At 43.5% G+C, this 16,373-nt stretch overlaps 1 protein-coding gene across 3 annotated transcripts in view; it reads left to right on the plus strand.

Moving 5' to 3' along the window:
- The first annotated feature begins 2,950 nt into the window (after positions 1-2,950).
- Positions 2,951-16,373, plus strand: part of MAP7D3 (MAP7 domain containing 3) — a 31,801-nt gene continuing 18,378 nt past the window's right edge. For all 3 annotated transcript variants that reach the window (XM_028094116.2, XM_028094120.2, XM_028094118.2), the window contains exons 1-6: positions 2,951-3,041; positions 9,247-9,345; positions 9,444-9,527; positions 10,611-10,774; positions 14,686-14,800; positions 15,320-15,424. In XM_028094116.2, the coding sequence (XP_027949917.1) occupies positions 2,981-3,041; positions 9,247-9,345; positions 9,444-9,527; positions 10,611-10,774; positions 14,686-14,800; positions 15,320-15,424 (628 nt within the window). In that variant the 5' untranslated portion in view covers positions 2,951-2,980. The remainder of the gene's footprint in view (positions 3,042-9,246; positions 9,346-9,443; positions 9,528-10,610; positions 10,775-14,685; positions 14,801-15,319; positions 15,425-16,373) is intronic.

Genomic DNA, 16,373 nt, shown 5'->3' on the forward strand with positions numbered 1-16,373 from the left:
TTTCCACAGTATCATTCTCATGCCCAAGAAATTTGACCTTAATACAATATTATTTAATACATGGTTCATATTCAAATTTTCCTCGTAGCCCCAATAATCAATGCTCTTTAAAGCTATTTTTTTAAATCTAGTTTCTTTTTTTTTTAAGGTTTTATTTATTTGAGAGAGAGAGAGAGAGCACAAGCAGGGGGAGTAGCAGGCAGAGGGAGAAGCGGGAGCTGACTCAGGGCTCCATCCCAGGACCCAAGGATCGTGACCTGAGCTGAAGGTAAATGCTTAACTGACTGACTGAGCCACCCAGGCGCCCTTTAATCTAGTTTCTAATCAAGGACCATGCTTCGCGCTTGGTCTCTTTAGTCTCCTCTGATCCAGAACACTCTCTGATGTTTTTAATCTTTCATGACATTAACATTTTGAAGCATCCAGGCCAGTTGTTTCATAGAATATGCCACCGTCTGGATTTGTCTGAATTTTACTCATTATTAGATGGGTTCAACATCTCACAATGGGTTCAACATTTTGAACATTTTTGCAAGAAACCACAAAGATGGAGCGCCTGGGTAGCTCAGTCAGTTAAGCATCTGCCTTTGGCTCAGGTCATGATCTCGGGGTCCCGGGATCCAGCCCAGAGTTGGGCTCCCTGCTCAGTGGGGAGCCTGCCTCTCCCTCTCCCTCTGCTGCTCCCCCTGCTTGTACGCTCTCCCTCTCTCTCAGGTAAATAAATAAAATCTAAAAAAAAAGAAAGAAACCATAAAGGTGATGTTGCAGTTTTCATAGATGGTCCGTTTGTGAAGTTCCAGATAAATTCATCAAAGCTGAATTTATGTGTATCTGCTTTGCTGGCGCCTTAATCACATGTGTTTCATATTCACAGTCATGGCTACCATCATGTGCATCATGCAAAACATTGGTCTCTGCATACACATAGGAGCAGGGCTTTGGGTACTTTATAATGCCAAACTTCCTTCTCCCCCCACTCCCACCTCACTTCCACTCTACACCCCCCCCCGACTCCCACGGAATCCCCTCACTCCCCCACATCCACCCCCAGTATTTTTTTTCTCCATCCCCAGTATTAATCTACAACCTCACCAACACTTACTGTCCACTCATTAAATTTGCTAAATCTGTAGGTGTAACATGATGTCTTGTGGGTTTCATTTGTATTCTCTCAACTGCTAAAGAGTTTGAGCATTTTTTATGTTTATTGGTCATTTGTGATTTCTCTCCCGTGGGAGACCTGTTTATGCCTTTTGCTCACCTCTTGGAGGTTGTCTTTTCCTTATGTATTTTTAGATCTTTATGCATTCTGGATGCTAATCATTTATGAACTATATATATATATATGAATCTCCAACTTTCATGAAACAGTATCGCTTAAGGCTAAGCAAATGGAGACTACTGGTCAGACATTTTGGGTTCAAATTCCAGTTCTGATAGTAACAGTGTGACGGTGAATAATTTAACTTCTCTCTGCTTTAATTTCCTTATCTATGAGATGGGAGTGATAATTGTGCCTACTTTGTCAGGTAGTAGGGGGATTAAAAGAATGAATATAGGTAATGCAGTTAGAACAGTGCCTGGCACATAGCAAGAGTCAATAAATGTTTGCTGTTATTAGCTTCTTCCATTTTACAGCTCCCATGTTAATTTTTTTTAAAAGATTTTATTTTTTTATTTGAGAGAGAATGAGAGATAGAGAGCACGAGAGGGAAGAGGGTCAGAGGGAGAAGCAGACACCCCGCTGAGCAGGGAGCCCAATGTGGGACTCGATCCCGGGACTCCAGCATCATGACCTGAGCCGAAGGCAGTCGCTTAACCAACTGAGCCACCCAGGCGCCCTACAGCTCCCATGTAATTTTGAGATACAGAGGGCTCATCAAAGTGCGTGTCCCACAAGTGGCCTCCTGCCCCATACCTACAGCCCCATCATAAACTGCTTCCCTACAACCATGTGCCACACCACACTAATAACAGGGGTGACTCAACCTTTTACAGGCGAGCACCCAGGAAGTGATGTCTGCCCCTCAAACGTGCACCAGGCAAATTAAGTTTTTCCTTGTGAATGGGAAAAACATTCTGCAATCTTGAAGGGCCTCCTCCAAAACCTAGAGAGATTAATGTCAGTAAGCCCTCTCCTTCACTGTAAAGACCCACAAACACCCTAGAGATAATTCATGCAACTTTGAGACCTAACCTGTCATGATTTGTTTTGCAACACTATATTTTTATTTATTTATTTGACAGAGAGACACAGTAAGAGAGGGAACACAAGCAGGCGAGAGTGGGAGAGGGAGGAGCGGGCTTCCCGCCAAGCAGCGAGCCCCACGCGGGGCTCGATCCCAGGACCCTAGGATCATAACCTGAGCCGAAGGCAGACGCTCAACGACTGAGCCACCCAGGCGCCCCTATTTTGCAACACTTTAAAGAAAGGCTCTACTCTTGATTGAGCCCCTAGCACCTCACAGGAACCTCTCCCCGGCCCTCCGCAACCTGTCTTCGGGCCTCTTCCCCCTAACTTGGGTCATTCTGTAGTGTTTCAAAGACTAGCAAACTCCGGATACAAGCGCACCCAGGAGGCACTCAGTATAATGCTCCCTAAAGGAACGAAGGAACAAATGAGGAAAGGAAGGAATGTTAACTGCGTTCCTATGCAGACGGGATGAAAGGAAAAAAGGAATGTTGGAGGGCCAAGCCGGCTGATGATTGGCTGGCTCCCCGCACAGGGTTGCGAGGAGAGCATGGAACGTACGAGAGGGTTTCTTTAGACCAGGAGGTCCCTGCCCAGCAGGTCAGGACGTGGTGCGCAGGGAGCAGCGCGGCAGAGTTTGCGGGTCCCAGGCGGGCGCGGCGGCTCTGCGGGCCGCGCCCCGCCCCCCGCCCCCCGGCGCCGCGGCCGAAGCCGGCCAGACGGCCGCGCCGGAGCCTGCGCACTGGGCCTCCAGCGCCACCAGCGGTTGCAGACGCGGCTGCTCGGAAGATGGCGGAGCGTCCCGGCGCCGGCGGCAGCACATCCCTGAGGGGGATGCGCGAACGGATGGGTGAGCGGCCTGGCGGCTCCCGGGGGAACTCGGGCCCGCGCGGGAGGCGGGCTTCTCGCAGCCCCGGGGACCGTTGGAGCGGCGCGGAGGGCGCCAGAAAACTTTTACTCCGGGGTGGCCTCGCGCCGTCCGGTCCTCTCCTCACCCGCCCCGGAGTTCCCCTGGACGGGAGGGAGAACCGTTGTGGGGCGGGGGTGGGGGCGGGGGGGAACGGCCGGCCGGCAGCACCGACGGCCGAAGTCCCGCGGCCGACGGCCCAACGGTCGCCGCCACCGGCGGAACCCCGCGGGCGGGGCGCGAGGGAACTAACGGGCGCTGGAGGGTGGTGGTGGTGGAAGGGCCTGGGACCCCGGACCCCGCGGACGGTCCCGAGCTCCGCCTGCCGTTGGGGGGGCGGTGGACGCCCGCGCAGCCGCCGAACTGACGCGCCACAGCCCGGGATGTGCGGGCGCCCGCCCAGACCCCGCGCGCGCGGGGGCAGCCCTTCGAGGCTCCGAGAGCCGGGAGTTTTCCCTCTGCGCGGGGCGCTCGCGCTCGCATCCTCTCCCACGGTCGCAGTCCTTGCCTCTCCCAAGGGCTTAATCTGCCGCACCCTCCCGGTCAGTGTCCGGTGAGGACGGAGCCCTGGGGGGCTGTTGCTTTGAAAGTTGGAAGAAACTTGCCTCTCCGCTGCTCCTGATTTGCCTGCTGTAGCACATGACTTCGCCAAGATGTCACCTTCCGTGGGACATCTTGCAGACCCTAGGCTGCAATGAACGGGAAGCAGCACTTCAGTGTGCTTTCTTCTAAACTGGTCCCAACGCCAAAATGTTTTTCCCCCTAAAATCGTTAATTTTATAAGATTTGGCAACGCATGGCTTAGCCCAGGAGACTGCTCTGCTAGCTGAAGGAAATGGTATTTCTCGCTTTTGAGAGATTACTTGCTGTTGTCAGGCTAGTTTCCTAGTACTATGAACTTGAGAATAAGACGATCTTAAGTGATCTTATTGAAATCCTTAGGGATTTTTTCATTTGCAGTTGAAAAATTGGCTGCGAATGGGGAGGCTTTGTGTTATTTCAGATTACTTCGAATCAACTCCCCAACGTATCAGAAGCAAATACACTTTCATCTTTACCTAGAGAGTCAAGAGTTTGCAGTAAATTCGGATTGTTTTATTGTTTTGTCGACACCTAAGGCTCTCCGCCATTGGTTTATTTCAGTGATTTAAAGTAACCAACATTGTGGATAACCCCCCTCCCAAGCATTTTTGGGTATTCAATGTTGTGAAGTATTTTAAAATCTTGTATGAGACAGTTGATTGGATTCACAGTATTTCAAGCCAAAAACTTAGTCATGCAAAAAGGGCTTAACCCAGAACCCTAATTGACTCCTTGTTGCCCATTTCCTATTAGGAATTGAAAACATCACATGTTATATGTTAGACTTTTCACAGAGTACCAGCTTTAACTAGATTTGCCCTCATGGTCTCAGCGTTTTCCTGAAGGGGACAAGGAGTCATTGAAATGTTTTGCCACTTTGTGGCAAATGAAATGCCACTGTGACAGTTGCTTTTTATTCTCTTATCCAAATAACCATGAGTAGCCCTGAATCTGTTAATCTGGTAAATTTTATTTCCTGCTGGGAGCCTGGCTCCAAGAGTTAAAACATTGTCCCTGAACAAATAACTTCTCAGGTGCAAGAATTATGTACCTTAATTGAATTATGTTTTCTGTGCATAGCACTGTGCTAAGACTGTAGCATACTGAAGAAACAGACTTTTTAGAAATTTTTATTTACTTGAAAGGGGGAGGGTGGGAGCATGAGGGGGGAGGGGGGGTGGGTGCGAAGCAGAGGGAGAGGGAGAAGTGACTCCCCGCCAAGCAGGGAGCAGGGAGCCCGATGTGGGGCTCGTTCCCAGGACCCTGAGATCATGACCTGAGCGGAAGGCAGACACTTAACTGACTGAGCCACCCAGGTGTCCCAAAATACACTTCTTTTAACAAAACATGTGTTTTATATTTTTATACATGATTGTTTTAAGATAACTTATGTGAATGTTTCAACCTGATGAGCATAAGAAACTTTGCCACTGACTTGTCACCTTTTTTGTTTTTCTAAATTCTCAAGTAATTTCTAAGTTTAGGGTAAGTTACTCAGAATACTTTAAACAAATACAGAAAAAGCTACTAAGATTGAGTCAGATCATTATAGAATTTTAGAGCTGGAGAAACCTTAAGGTTCTCAAGTCCAGCACCCAGAGTCCCAGCTATAAAATCCTGGGCAGCTTCTACAACTTGAATGTGTATTCTAATAGCTTCACAGTTTTCCAAGTAGCCATTCCACTGTAGACAGCTCTGAATGGTAGGAAACTGTCTGTAATTTACTTTAAGACATGCTGTCTTTGAGGAGTTTTTTGTTTTGTCTTAAATTTATTTTTTAGTGATCTCTGTACCCACTATGGGGCTCAAACACAGGACCCAGAGATTAAGAGCCTCGTGCTCTTCTGACTGAGCCAGCCAGGTGCCCCAAGACATGCCATCTTTGGATTGGTTCTAGGGATCTTTAGGAAATCTCTCTCAGCCCTATGACTTTGTTGCTGTTCTAGGCAAAACTACGTGAATCTGCCTTATTTTTGTGGGCCCCTAATTGCAGATATCTTTGATTTCCTTTTTTTAAAAAAATATTTTCCCACCCTCTTCCTTGCCTAATGACTGTCCTAATGCCATGAGGAGAGATCCTTGGTATGGGTGGAATGGATCTGCCAGGGACTACGCCACTCTCAACTGCTCAGTTTTGAATGAGAGTGGATTAGGACAGAGCCAGCAGCTGTGGGAAGGGGGGGTCAGGTATTGAGCTGCTGGAACAGTCTACTGCTAGACCCCCCCCAGTGCACTGTATCCAGCAGGAGCCCATGATAGGAGTTTGTGGCAATTGCAGCTGCTTATTCTGTTTTCCAAATCACAGTGAGTAGCACTAAATCTGTTAATCTGTAACAATTAAGTTTCATAGTATAGTGGTTCTCTGCCACAATGGTAGCCATTCTATTTAAAAAAACAACAACAACAACCTTTCAGTCATTTTTTGCAATCTACGGCCCTTTGCTACCTAATAAAAATACTAGTTTATGTGATCTAATATTTCTAATGACTACAGAAGAAAGGATCTTGGGGAAGAAAGGTCATGGTGAAATGGGGCTACAGATGTTATGTTGAATTCTGAGTGATGATATCAAGAGCAACAGCTGTGGCAGACAACATAGAATTGCTGAATAAATATTGGGATGAGTATTTATCATTGGCATCTCATGGGATTAAGCATTTTGAAGTGATTGTGCAGCTTTAGGAAGATTATTACCATACTTGAACTAGTTGTCACGGAAAAGTGTTCTTCCTTTGTTGTGTTTAGCTTGCCCTGGTGACACAGATCCAGGGCATATTGGGGGAGGGGGTGGCAGAGAGAAGCAGAAATTTCCACTATATTGAAGTTGGTAATGAGCTAAAATGCTTTATGTCCAAAAGAAGCCTCAAAATTTCAATGACATCTTTTAAAAAAAATCTATTTAATGTAAAGCATTCTTTAACTTTGGCATCTTTAGTGGTGCCTATTTTTGGTTCATTTGATTCTGAGGCCTTTATTGGGCTAGATATCCAGGATGATTGAGTTTTTAATTAATTTTCCCCTCCTAGGAGGGGAAACAGAAGTAACCTTAGAAGTAGCAGAGGTGGGAATAGAGAACTAAGTCGTATAAAGGTTAATGTGGTTTTTGTACAGTCTGGTCCTTGATAAGAAAGTTGTTTCTTAATCCACAATTGAATCAAGGTCTGGCTTTACCAGTTACTACCTGTGTGATCTGGGAAAGTAATGTTTAGCTTCAGTTTTCCTTATCTATAAAAAATATAGGATTGTTAGAATTTAATGAAGTCATACAAATGAAAAGAATTTCGTAAATGGTGAGGTGATATACATTATTTGTTATAGCAATTTTTAGGAAAGTACCATAAATATAGATTAAGGTTCATATTTCCGTTTTAGTAATAAACTATGCATTTTCTTAACTTACTGGCAAAAGGTAACTTTTCTTTAAGATTTTATTTATTTGAGAGAGAGAGAGAGAGAGAGAACATGACTGGGCGGGTACAGAGGGAGAGGGAGAAGCAGACTCCCCGCTGAGCAGGGAGCGGGATGGAGGATGGATGCAGGGCTCCATCCCAGGGCCCTGAGATCATGACCTGAGCCACCCAGGCGCCCTGCAAAAGGTAACTTTTAACTTTAATTTGGGACTCAGAATTAGTATAGGAACTACAGAAATAACTGTAGTATACCTAAACTGTACCTTACTGTAGCTTTAAAATGAATGGTAAGTGAATTCCTTCATTCAACGGAGTTGAATAAAATACTCTGTTAAGTTCAGACATAAAGCCTTTCTCCCATTGCCTGGACATTTTAAATAACTTCTAGAGCCTGTCCTTTTGGTGAATATATTTCTTGCCAGTGGGAATTTGGATATGAAGTTCTATGAAGTCCTAAAAATCAGACTTGATATTATTACCACGTTAACCTTTAAATTATTTAGTTCATTATTCCTACCACAGCTAATTCTGAGGTTACTGCTCTTTAATAAGATCTTTAAATATGGTAAAATTCTACCTTTCGAGAGAAATTGTCCTTATGGTCAGGTAATTTGTGCCAAAATATGAACTTTCTTTGGGACTTCTAAGCAGGAAAACGGAATGTGCAAAACCAACTGTTGTTTTTTTCTGTGCTCACATAGAGATGTCACAAGTGGGAGAGAGTGTAGGAGGGATTAATTAATTTATAGACTATATTTAAGAATTGTTCCTAATATACTAGGATGCAAATTCAGAGGATAATCTGTGGTCCACAAAATTGCTGGTAGTCGAAGGAAGCTGAGAAGAGTCTAATCTTCAAATTTAGCTAAATCATGGATTATCTGAGCTGTTAGGTCTCTGGGGTAAAAAAAAAAAAAAATTCCTTTTTCCCTTTTGGAAATAGTGGTCCCTATGGCAGCAATTATGACATCACTTTCAAGGTAAAATGACTGTAAAATGACTCCCAGATATCTTTCCTCAGTGGCAAGGAACATCTCAGAGTCCTTTCATTCTTTAGTGACAATGACAGCTATTCTGTTCCTTTAATTATTTTAACTGCCCATCTTCAACTGTTATATTTTTTCCTGATATATAGAAAACAGAATTGTGTGCAGTATCACAGGGGCATATTTCCTGTGCTTTCACAAAGGTAGAGGAGAGTTTTCAGTGTTAACCTCCAGATCCTTCCTGAAGATTCCCAGCATTGTGGGGCATTTTAGATACAGCCATAAATGGAATTAAAGGGCTCAGGAATCCCCTATAATAATTGGTGTGTGTGTGTCATCCTGGCATTTGTTTTTCTTACTCTCCCTCAAATTGTGCTCCCCTAATCTTGTATTTCACCTTTATTGAAGTTTATTTACCACTTTTGGGCCTGTTTTACAAGGCATGTGTAAATTTATCTTTGTTTGCCTGACACTTTTCTACCTAGAATAATACTGTTTCAATGGAAATTCCTTGAGTGCTTCTCCATTTTCCCTGCATTAGAATAGAGCTTTTAGCAACTGGAAATGCCTGGACCTCCACCCCAGAGACTGGGGGTGGGGAAAGGCAGGCTTTGCTAATATCTTTAAAGCAACTTAGGTGAAGAAAACCCCACATCTAGGTAATTTATAAATGTACTTTATAATATTGGGCCCAATCTCTTGAGGATCTCACTGTTGACACTTCTGCTTCCAAATTCAGATCCGTAAACACCGAGTCTTTTCTAAATTCTCAGTTTATGGTAAAACAGTTTTTCCAACTCTGTCCCGGTTCAGTTTTTCTAGTACTTGGTGTAATGTCTTATCTGAGGCCTTTTTGAAAGCTGTTAATCATTAGCTCCTACTCATCCACAAGCTTGTGCTGCCACTCCCACTAACAACTCTTAAGTCCACAGATAGGCTGGCACATCCACAATAAACAGCTTTAATTTTTTCTTCAACTGTTGTTGAACATCACAGGAACTCAATATGGCTTTGTTGTTGACCTGGATTAATCTGTCATGATTTTGTCTTCTAGATGAGAGATGCTATCCTGTATCATCAAGGATGATTGCTGGAGTTTTGCCTCCCCTTGTATTAGCTGTTTGTATTCATAGCATCTAATCCCTTCCCATTATCTCCCTGTATTCTAGTTGCTGCTGCGCAAGCCATTGCTGATGAAAGACGGAGTCAGAGTGGTTTCTGCTCTCTTCCATCTCAGTCGGCAAATATAAGATCAGCTTTTAAACCAGGTGTAATTTCTAGAATGTTTTTTGATAGATGTCAGAGTGTCATGTCATTAAAATTGGATCTGTTAATGCTTTACTATATTTTCCTTTTTTGTTTTTAGTAATAGATGGGTCCGTGCTTAAAAGTGTTGTGAAGCAGAGGTTGGCAAAGGAGCGTAGAGAGGAGAAGACAAGACAGCAAGAAGGTATATTTTAGACTTTTTAAAAAAATCGGAATGAATAAGTTTTCTGTCAAGGTTACATATTTTCAAAATGATTTTATCTACTTTTCTTAGTCCGTTTATATCACAGATTACATTTTTTCTAGGATGTATTATATTGGATTCAATAATTATACTAAGATAAAGAAGGCCTATGAAAAGTACTTGATTAGTTTAATTTTTGAAGTAGTAGTTTCTGTTAGCTCTAATTTTCTGAAAACTAAGGTATGAACATTTCAACATTTGTAGAAACAAGCAGAATGGGGTTTCAATAAAAATGCCTCTAAAAAGGAAAATGAAGTTGCTAATAATCCTAACATAGGCTTCTCAAGTGTAAATTAGGATCTAAAAGAATAATCTTTTTACACCTCAGGAGAATGCTTTTCTCAACTACTACCCATTTTTCGCTGGCCTTTGAAATCCCTTGACAAAACTTGTGCTCAGCTTTATTCAGATGGATATCATTTGTCTTTGTTTTGGTGAGGGGTTATTTCTTCCTGGAGCTCTTCAGGAGACTATTTTAGAACTGCAGAGATGCTCTGCAGGCTTTAGTGAGGGGAAATTTGACATAGGAAAATATCATGCTGTTCCAAGTGTGGTGTCTTAACTCCGTGAGTGTAAAACTGGCGTGCTTAAATACGGTCTGCATAGATGAGGCCTTTGAAAGAAGTTTCCTAGTAGAAGGAGAAAAAGAACATTCTGGCCATGTGTTTTCTTTTTAATTCTTATTTTAATGTATTTAGCGTGTTAATCTGGTGGGGTTTAACTTCAGCTCAAATCAGCGGAAATATCACATGAAAGAAAATCTTTGTTTTTAATTTGGAATTTTCGTTTGGACAGGATATGAGGGTCATCTAAGCCATCTCTGTTCTCTGGAGTTAAATGAACACGCAGTGCAAATGATTCTTTAGTGGCCATTCTCATTCATTTATATAATGTAATCGTCTGTTCTTAGCATAGGTCATGTTCTTTTTAAGAAAGAGAAGGAGATGCATTAACTTTGAGGATTGTGGAAAACTTAAATATTTTCTTGGCTCTTACACCTCAGATGTATTTGGAATTTTTCAGCTAATAAGGAAACACAACTGCTTGAAAAAGAAAGAAAGTCCAGGATCCAGTATGAAAAACAGATGGAAGAGAAGCAGCGGAAACTGAGAGAACAAAAAGAAAAGGATGAGCAGCGGAGAATATCCGCCGAAGAAAAAAGGAAACAAAAATTACAGGAAGAAAGGGTACAGTACATGTTTCCTAGCCTGTTAATCAGATGCTACGCGGTGTAGCCTGGCACTGGAATACTTTTTTCTTAGCCTTTTACTGCCTTTCCTGCGCCCCCCTTCGCGCCAAAAGACCCAGCCCCAGTTCTCTCTTTTTTCCTTCAGCAGTAGAGCCTCTTGTCCCTGTCCTCTCAGATCCCTGAGTTTCGACCTGCCAGCTGAGCTAAAGAGGAGCTTCACGGGCCCCGGAAGAGAGCCCTTCCCCCCTCCGGGGTGTGGCCCCCTGGTGTCGCAGCCCAGGGTTTGCTCTGAGCTCTATACCAGCGCCCTCATGTTCACGGACCCATCGATAGGCCCCCATCTTACTTCTCACAGGGGCTTCTCTGACTTGAGTGCAGGCCAGTCAGATGACGGTGCTTGCTCTCCCATCCGGCTTCCTTCCCCTGCCTTTCTGCCTGGCACGCTCTTCCTCCCTGCTGTGCTGGGGCCCTGCCTCTCTCTTTACCTTCCTGGACTCTTCTTGGTGTCTGGCACTCTGTTGGTATGAGTCACTGCCTTCATGATGCCCTCTCTTTCCCCTTCTGTTCCTCTTCAGTCTGTTTGTCTTTTAGTGTCCGTGCTTGGGCATTGAAAGGCTGCCTGTCTTGTTCTGACGCTCTCTGACACCAGAGTTTTCTCCTGTAGGTCATTCCACTACTTCACTCTGTGGATCCTTGACTCCTTGTGAATCTGCCATGCTCTCTGGGACACCATTCTCTTTCTTCCTGACATTCTCTCTTTGGCTTTATTCCAGTGATTCTCAGGTGTCCCTAAGTCTTAGTCTGTCTTCTGGTACTCCGGGGCCGACTGTGACCTTTTTTAGCCTGAGGCGCCTTACTCTTCCTTCCTCTTTGTTTTAGCTTTTCTCTCTCTCTCTCTCTCTCTCTCTCTCTCTCCCTCCCTCCCTCCCTCTCTCCCTCTCTCCCTCCCCCCACCTCCCTCCACCCCCCCCCCCCCCCCCCCCGCCCATCTTTGGGCTTTCTGCCTATTCTCTCAGTATGTGTGTTTTTATCTCTCCCTCTTTTCTTCTGTTGCTCTTTTTTTTTTTTAAAGATTCACCTATTTGAGAGAGAGTGTGCGCAAGAGAGCAAGCAGCACGAGTTGGGGGAGGGGCAGAGGGAGAGACTCCCCAAGCAGATTCCCTGCCAAGTGTGGAGCCCAATACAGGGCTGGATCTCAGGATCCATGAGGTCATGACCTAAGCTGAAACCAAGAGTCAGACACTTAAAACTGGCTGAGCCACCCAGGCGCCCCTGTTGCTCTAATTTTAAATTTTCTTTTTCTGTCTTTTCTTTTTGTTGTCATTTGTCCCCATGAGGCTTCTTCTCTGTGGGGCTCACTCTTTCTCCTTGTGCACACAGTTGCTCTCACACACCTCACCCCCAGCCCCTGCCTCATCTGTGGATCTTCCTTATTCTAGGAAGATCCCATGCCCATGCCATTTCTTCCCCACCCATGGTCCACTATCACTTCTCTCTCTTTCTCTACCTTTTTCTATGGTTGTTTATGCTGTTTTTTCATATTCCAGTATTTGATGAACTCTCGTTCAGAATTTTTTTTTTAAATAGATTTTCTTTTTTTTATTTTAAAGATTTTTATTTATTTATTTGAGAGAGAGAGAATGAGAGAGAGAGAGCACAAGAGGGAAGAGGGTCAGAGGGAGAAGCAGACTCCCTGCCGAGCAGGGAGCCCAATGCGGGACTCGATCCCAGGACTCCAGGATCATGACCGGAGCCGAAGGCAGTCGCTTTACCAACTGAGCCACCCAGGTGCCCCTCGTTCAGAATTTCTATCACTTGCCATCTTCCTCTGTGAAAGAGCTCCTTAACTTACTTCTGTGGTGAAGAGAATGAAGGCCAGAAATAGATTTGAACTAAGAGACTGAAAGAACGTAAAACAGAACACTGCACAGTGTCCCTGGAGGAGAGAGACTCCCAGGGACCGAGAGAAAAAAAGACAATCTTAGAGAGGGGAACCTGAGAGAGATCCCAGAGAAAATGTGATAAAACAGCACTGCAGAGGCTGAGGGAGCCAGAGGTGTGGTGGGAGAAAAGCAGCAGAGGGACAGGGAGAAAAGGGGCAAAAGAGAATCAGCCTCACAAAACCAGTGTGGTGGGGCGGGGTGGTCCCCGGCAGAGCAGGAAGGGTCCGTGGGACACTGTGAGCAGCCTGCGCATAGAGAATGATTCCTTAGAGCAGGGGTGGTACCGAGGAGGGGGGGGGTTGTGGACAGGAGACCTGGAGGAGCCACAGGTGCTAGAGGAACCTGAGAGCACAGAGGGCCAGTGCATTTGGAAGCAGGGGGATAGGGTTCTTACGAATCAGAAATGTTTCAGTAACGCAAGACGAATCATTGTTTTCAGTCTTTATGACACTTTCTGGGTTTTCAGTAATTTGAGCAACTTATTTTCTGTTAAAAAATATAATTGTAAAATATTGCCATTAGATACATTTTATTTTAAGAATTGCAGTTGCTTTTCTCCTCAGAGGACCTGGATGACTCTCCATTTTCCTAGTATGTTTATCTTTTCCCTCAGAGAAATGGTGGGGGCATTGTGAGGATGATGGTCGTTGTCAGGGAAGAATAGAAAGCCTCCTGGCCCTGCAGTTGATTTGCTTACCTGAGTATAGTCCGCAGTCTGTTACAGCACAAGGACTTGAAATATCAGAAAGGAAAACCAGGCATGCCTCTTTCTGGTGATGGGGCTGTTTTGCCACAGTGTGGTGTTTACAGTTGAATAGCTATCATCCTGACCCCTTGCAATTAAAGTTGAGGTCAAGGGGCACCTGGCTGGCTCAGTCAGAAGAGCCAGCCGGACACTCTTGATCTTCTGAGTTGGAGTCCCACGTTGGGTGCAGAGATGACTTAAATAAAGAAAACTTAAAAAAAATAAAGTTGCGGTCAAGGCAGGCACACCGATTATCTTTCTTTTAAACTTTATTATCACTAGAATTTAAGGTGTTACAAACATGGGTATTATAGATGATTCTGGCATAGATTTCACTTATGTGTATGTTAGTTGATTTTTTTCCCTGCCTGATGCTACAGAGAATTTAAGGTGTATTTTATTTTATTTTTTAAAGATTTTATTTATTTAGAGAGAGAGCAGGGGGAGGGGCAGAGAGAGAGACAGAATCCCAAACAGACTCCATGTAGAGCGCAGAGCCCAGTGTGGGGCTCCATCCCATGATCCTGAGATCATGACCTGAGGCAAGATCAAGAGTTGGACGCTTAACTGACTGCACCACCCAGGCGCCCCTTAAGGTGTATTTTAAAAAACATACCACAGGGGCACCTGGGTGGCTCCGTTGGTTAAGCATCTGCTTGGCTCTGGTCGTGATCCCAGGGCCCTGGGATTGAGGCTTGCATCGGGCTCCCTGCTTCTCCTTCTCCCTCTGCCTGCCACTCCCCTTGCTTGTGCGCATTCTCTCTCTCTGTCAGATAAATTAATGAATTAATGCATTAATTAATTTCCTAATGATATAAGCAGAGGGAAGCACAGTCTGTTCCTCAATTCATATCCACAGGATTAAAGCCTGTTATTTAAGAGAAGCATTGACATTGATTGATACCAGAAATATGGTCTTCGATTATTTATTTATTTTTTTGGTCTTCATTTTTAACTATTACCTGATTGCCCCCCCCCCAAATTTTGCTTAAAGCCTGTTATTTAAGAGAAGCATTGACATTGATTGATACCAGAAATATGGTCTTCGATTATTTATTTATTTTTTTGGTCTTCATTTTTAACTATTACCTGATTGCCCCCCCCCCAAATTTTGCTTGATACAAAAATTTGGTAATGGGTTGGTTTTCTAATCCACAGATCTAAATTATACTAACCAATATAATGAATATGTAAAAATTTGTTGGCATTTATTTTAAATAGGAGAGATTTAAAGCTGTTCTCTATCGGACGTTGGAACGGAGCAACCGCGTTGATCATCGTCAAAAAAGATGGTCATGGGAAGGCTCTACATCCACGAACCCAGAAACCAAAACTGGTAATTAATACCACTGTTTAACCTCAAGTTCATTCATGTTCCTATTTAGATATTGGCTATTGCTGCAAGGTTGCATTTACAACAAGGTTTTGAGCTTTGTATCTTAAGTGAAAATGCTGCCATGTGTGTGGTGTGCACAGTAAATTTATGTTTAAATTTGTGTCATGTAAAACTGCAAAAGAAATTTTATTATCATTTTATCCAGTATATCCAAAATCTTACCATTTAAATTTGTAATCTCTGTAAAAATGATTAAGCTTTATACAGCTTTATCCAATGCATATTTTAAAAATAGGTCTGCCCCATTTACTATTGAGGGTACTCTAAATTTTCCTATAAATGGACAGAATTCTACAGTTTCATAAAACTCAAATTTATATTATTTGTAAGGAATGACAGTGAACGTTGTGCACCTAATTAATGCTCATACTCCATAGAACTACATCATGAACGTACTTTGTTTCAGCTAATGATGCTTTCTTTAAGTATGAGTACAGTAAATATTATATCTTTTCTCAGCTAATACACGTTCCGTATCGACTGAAAAACTTGAACAAGAGACTTCTGGTTTACACAAACAAATGTCTGTGTCATCTGCAGGTCTTCAGAATTCTGTTGCTAAGAGTAAGTAGTTATTTCATGTATTCTGCTGAATTTTAAACCAATGAAATAAATTCTTTTTACATCTTTTCACAGTACCACTTATCCTTTAGATTGTGGAACATTTAGATTTATTTCAGAAGAGCACCACCTGTTTTGTAGTAGATAGAGATGGTCATTACTATTTTGTATTTTCATCGGTATTAATCCTTGTTTCATAATTTGCATATGAATCATCAGAGGGGTTTGTTGAGTTCAGGTAGCCCAAACTGAAACAAAAGACATTGCCATTACCTGGCACAATAACTTCTTATAAAAGTGATTCATAGTCTACCTAACCAGTAAATGAAATCCTTTTTCCTAGAGAGTAGCTAGCCTGGTCATTCAGTTTCCATTAAGTTTCACGAATATCACCTCATTTAAGGAAAATGTTAGCATATATACAGCAGTAGGCAGGTTGATCTGCTTCACATATGTCATACTTGTTTATTCATGACAACCTTGTAAAGGTGACAGGCAAGTGTAATTACCTTCCTGGCTTTAGAGTTAAGACCTCAAGAAATTCAGTGCTCTTTACTCTGTCATGCTCGTTTATGGATTATATTTTGGTCATTTGATAGATGGATCATGATGTTGAAATTGCACATTTCAATAATAAGCCTGTGTTTTCCTCCAAAGCAAATAAAGTGGTACCCATGTTTAATGAGCAAAGCATTGCTGACCTCCACTTTACAACTCTTAGTAGTGCTAATGTGGTGTTCCTTTTTTTTTTTTTTTTTTTTAAGATTTTATTTATTTGACAGAGAGAGACACAGTGAGAGAAGGAACACAAGCAGGGGGAGTGGGAGAGGGTGAAGCAGGCCCCCCACCGAGCAGGGAGCCCGATGTGGGGCTCGATCCCAGGACCCTGGGATCATGACCTGAGCTGAAGGCAGGTGCTTAACGACTGAGCCACCCAGGCACCCCGCTAATG

This window comes from Eumetopias jubatus, unplaced genomic scaffold, assembly GCF_037043125.1.
Source record: "Eumetopias jubatus isolate StellerSeaLion01/CBP00866 unplaced genomic scaffold, mEumJub1_p1.0 scaffold_11, whole genome shotgun sequence".
NCBI lineage: Eukaryota > Metazoa > Chordata > Mammalia > Carnivora > Otariidae > Eumetopias > Eumetopias jubatus.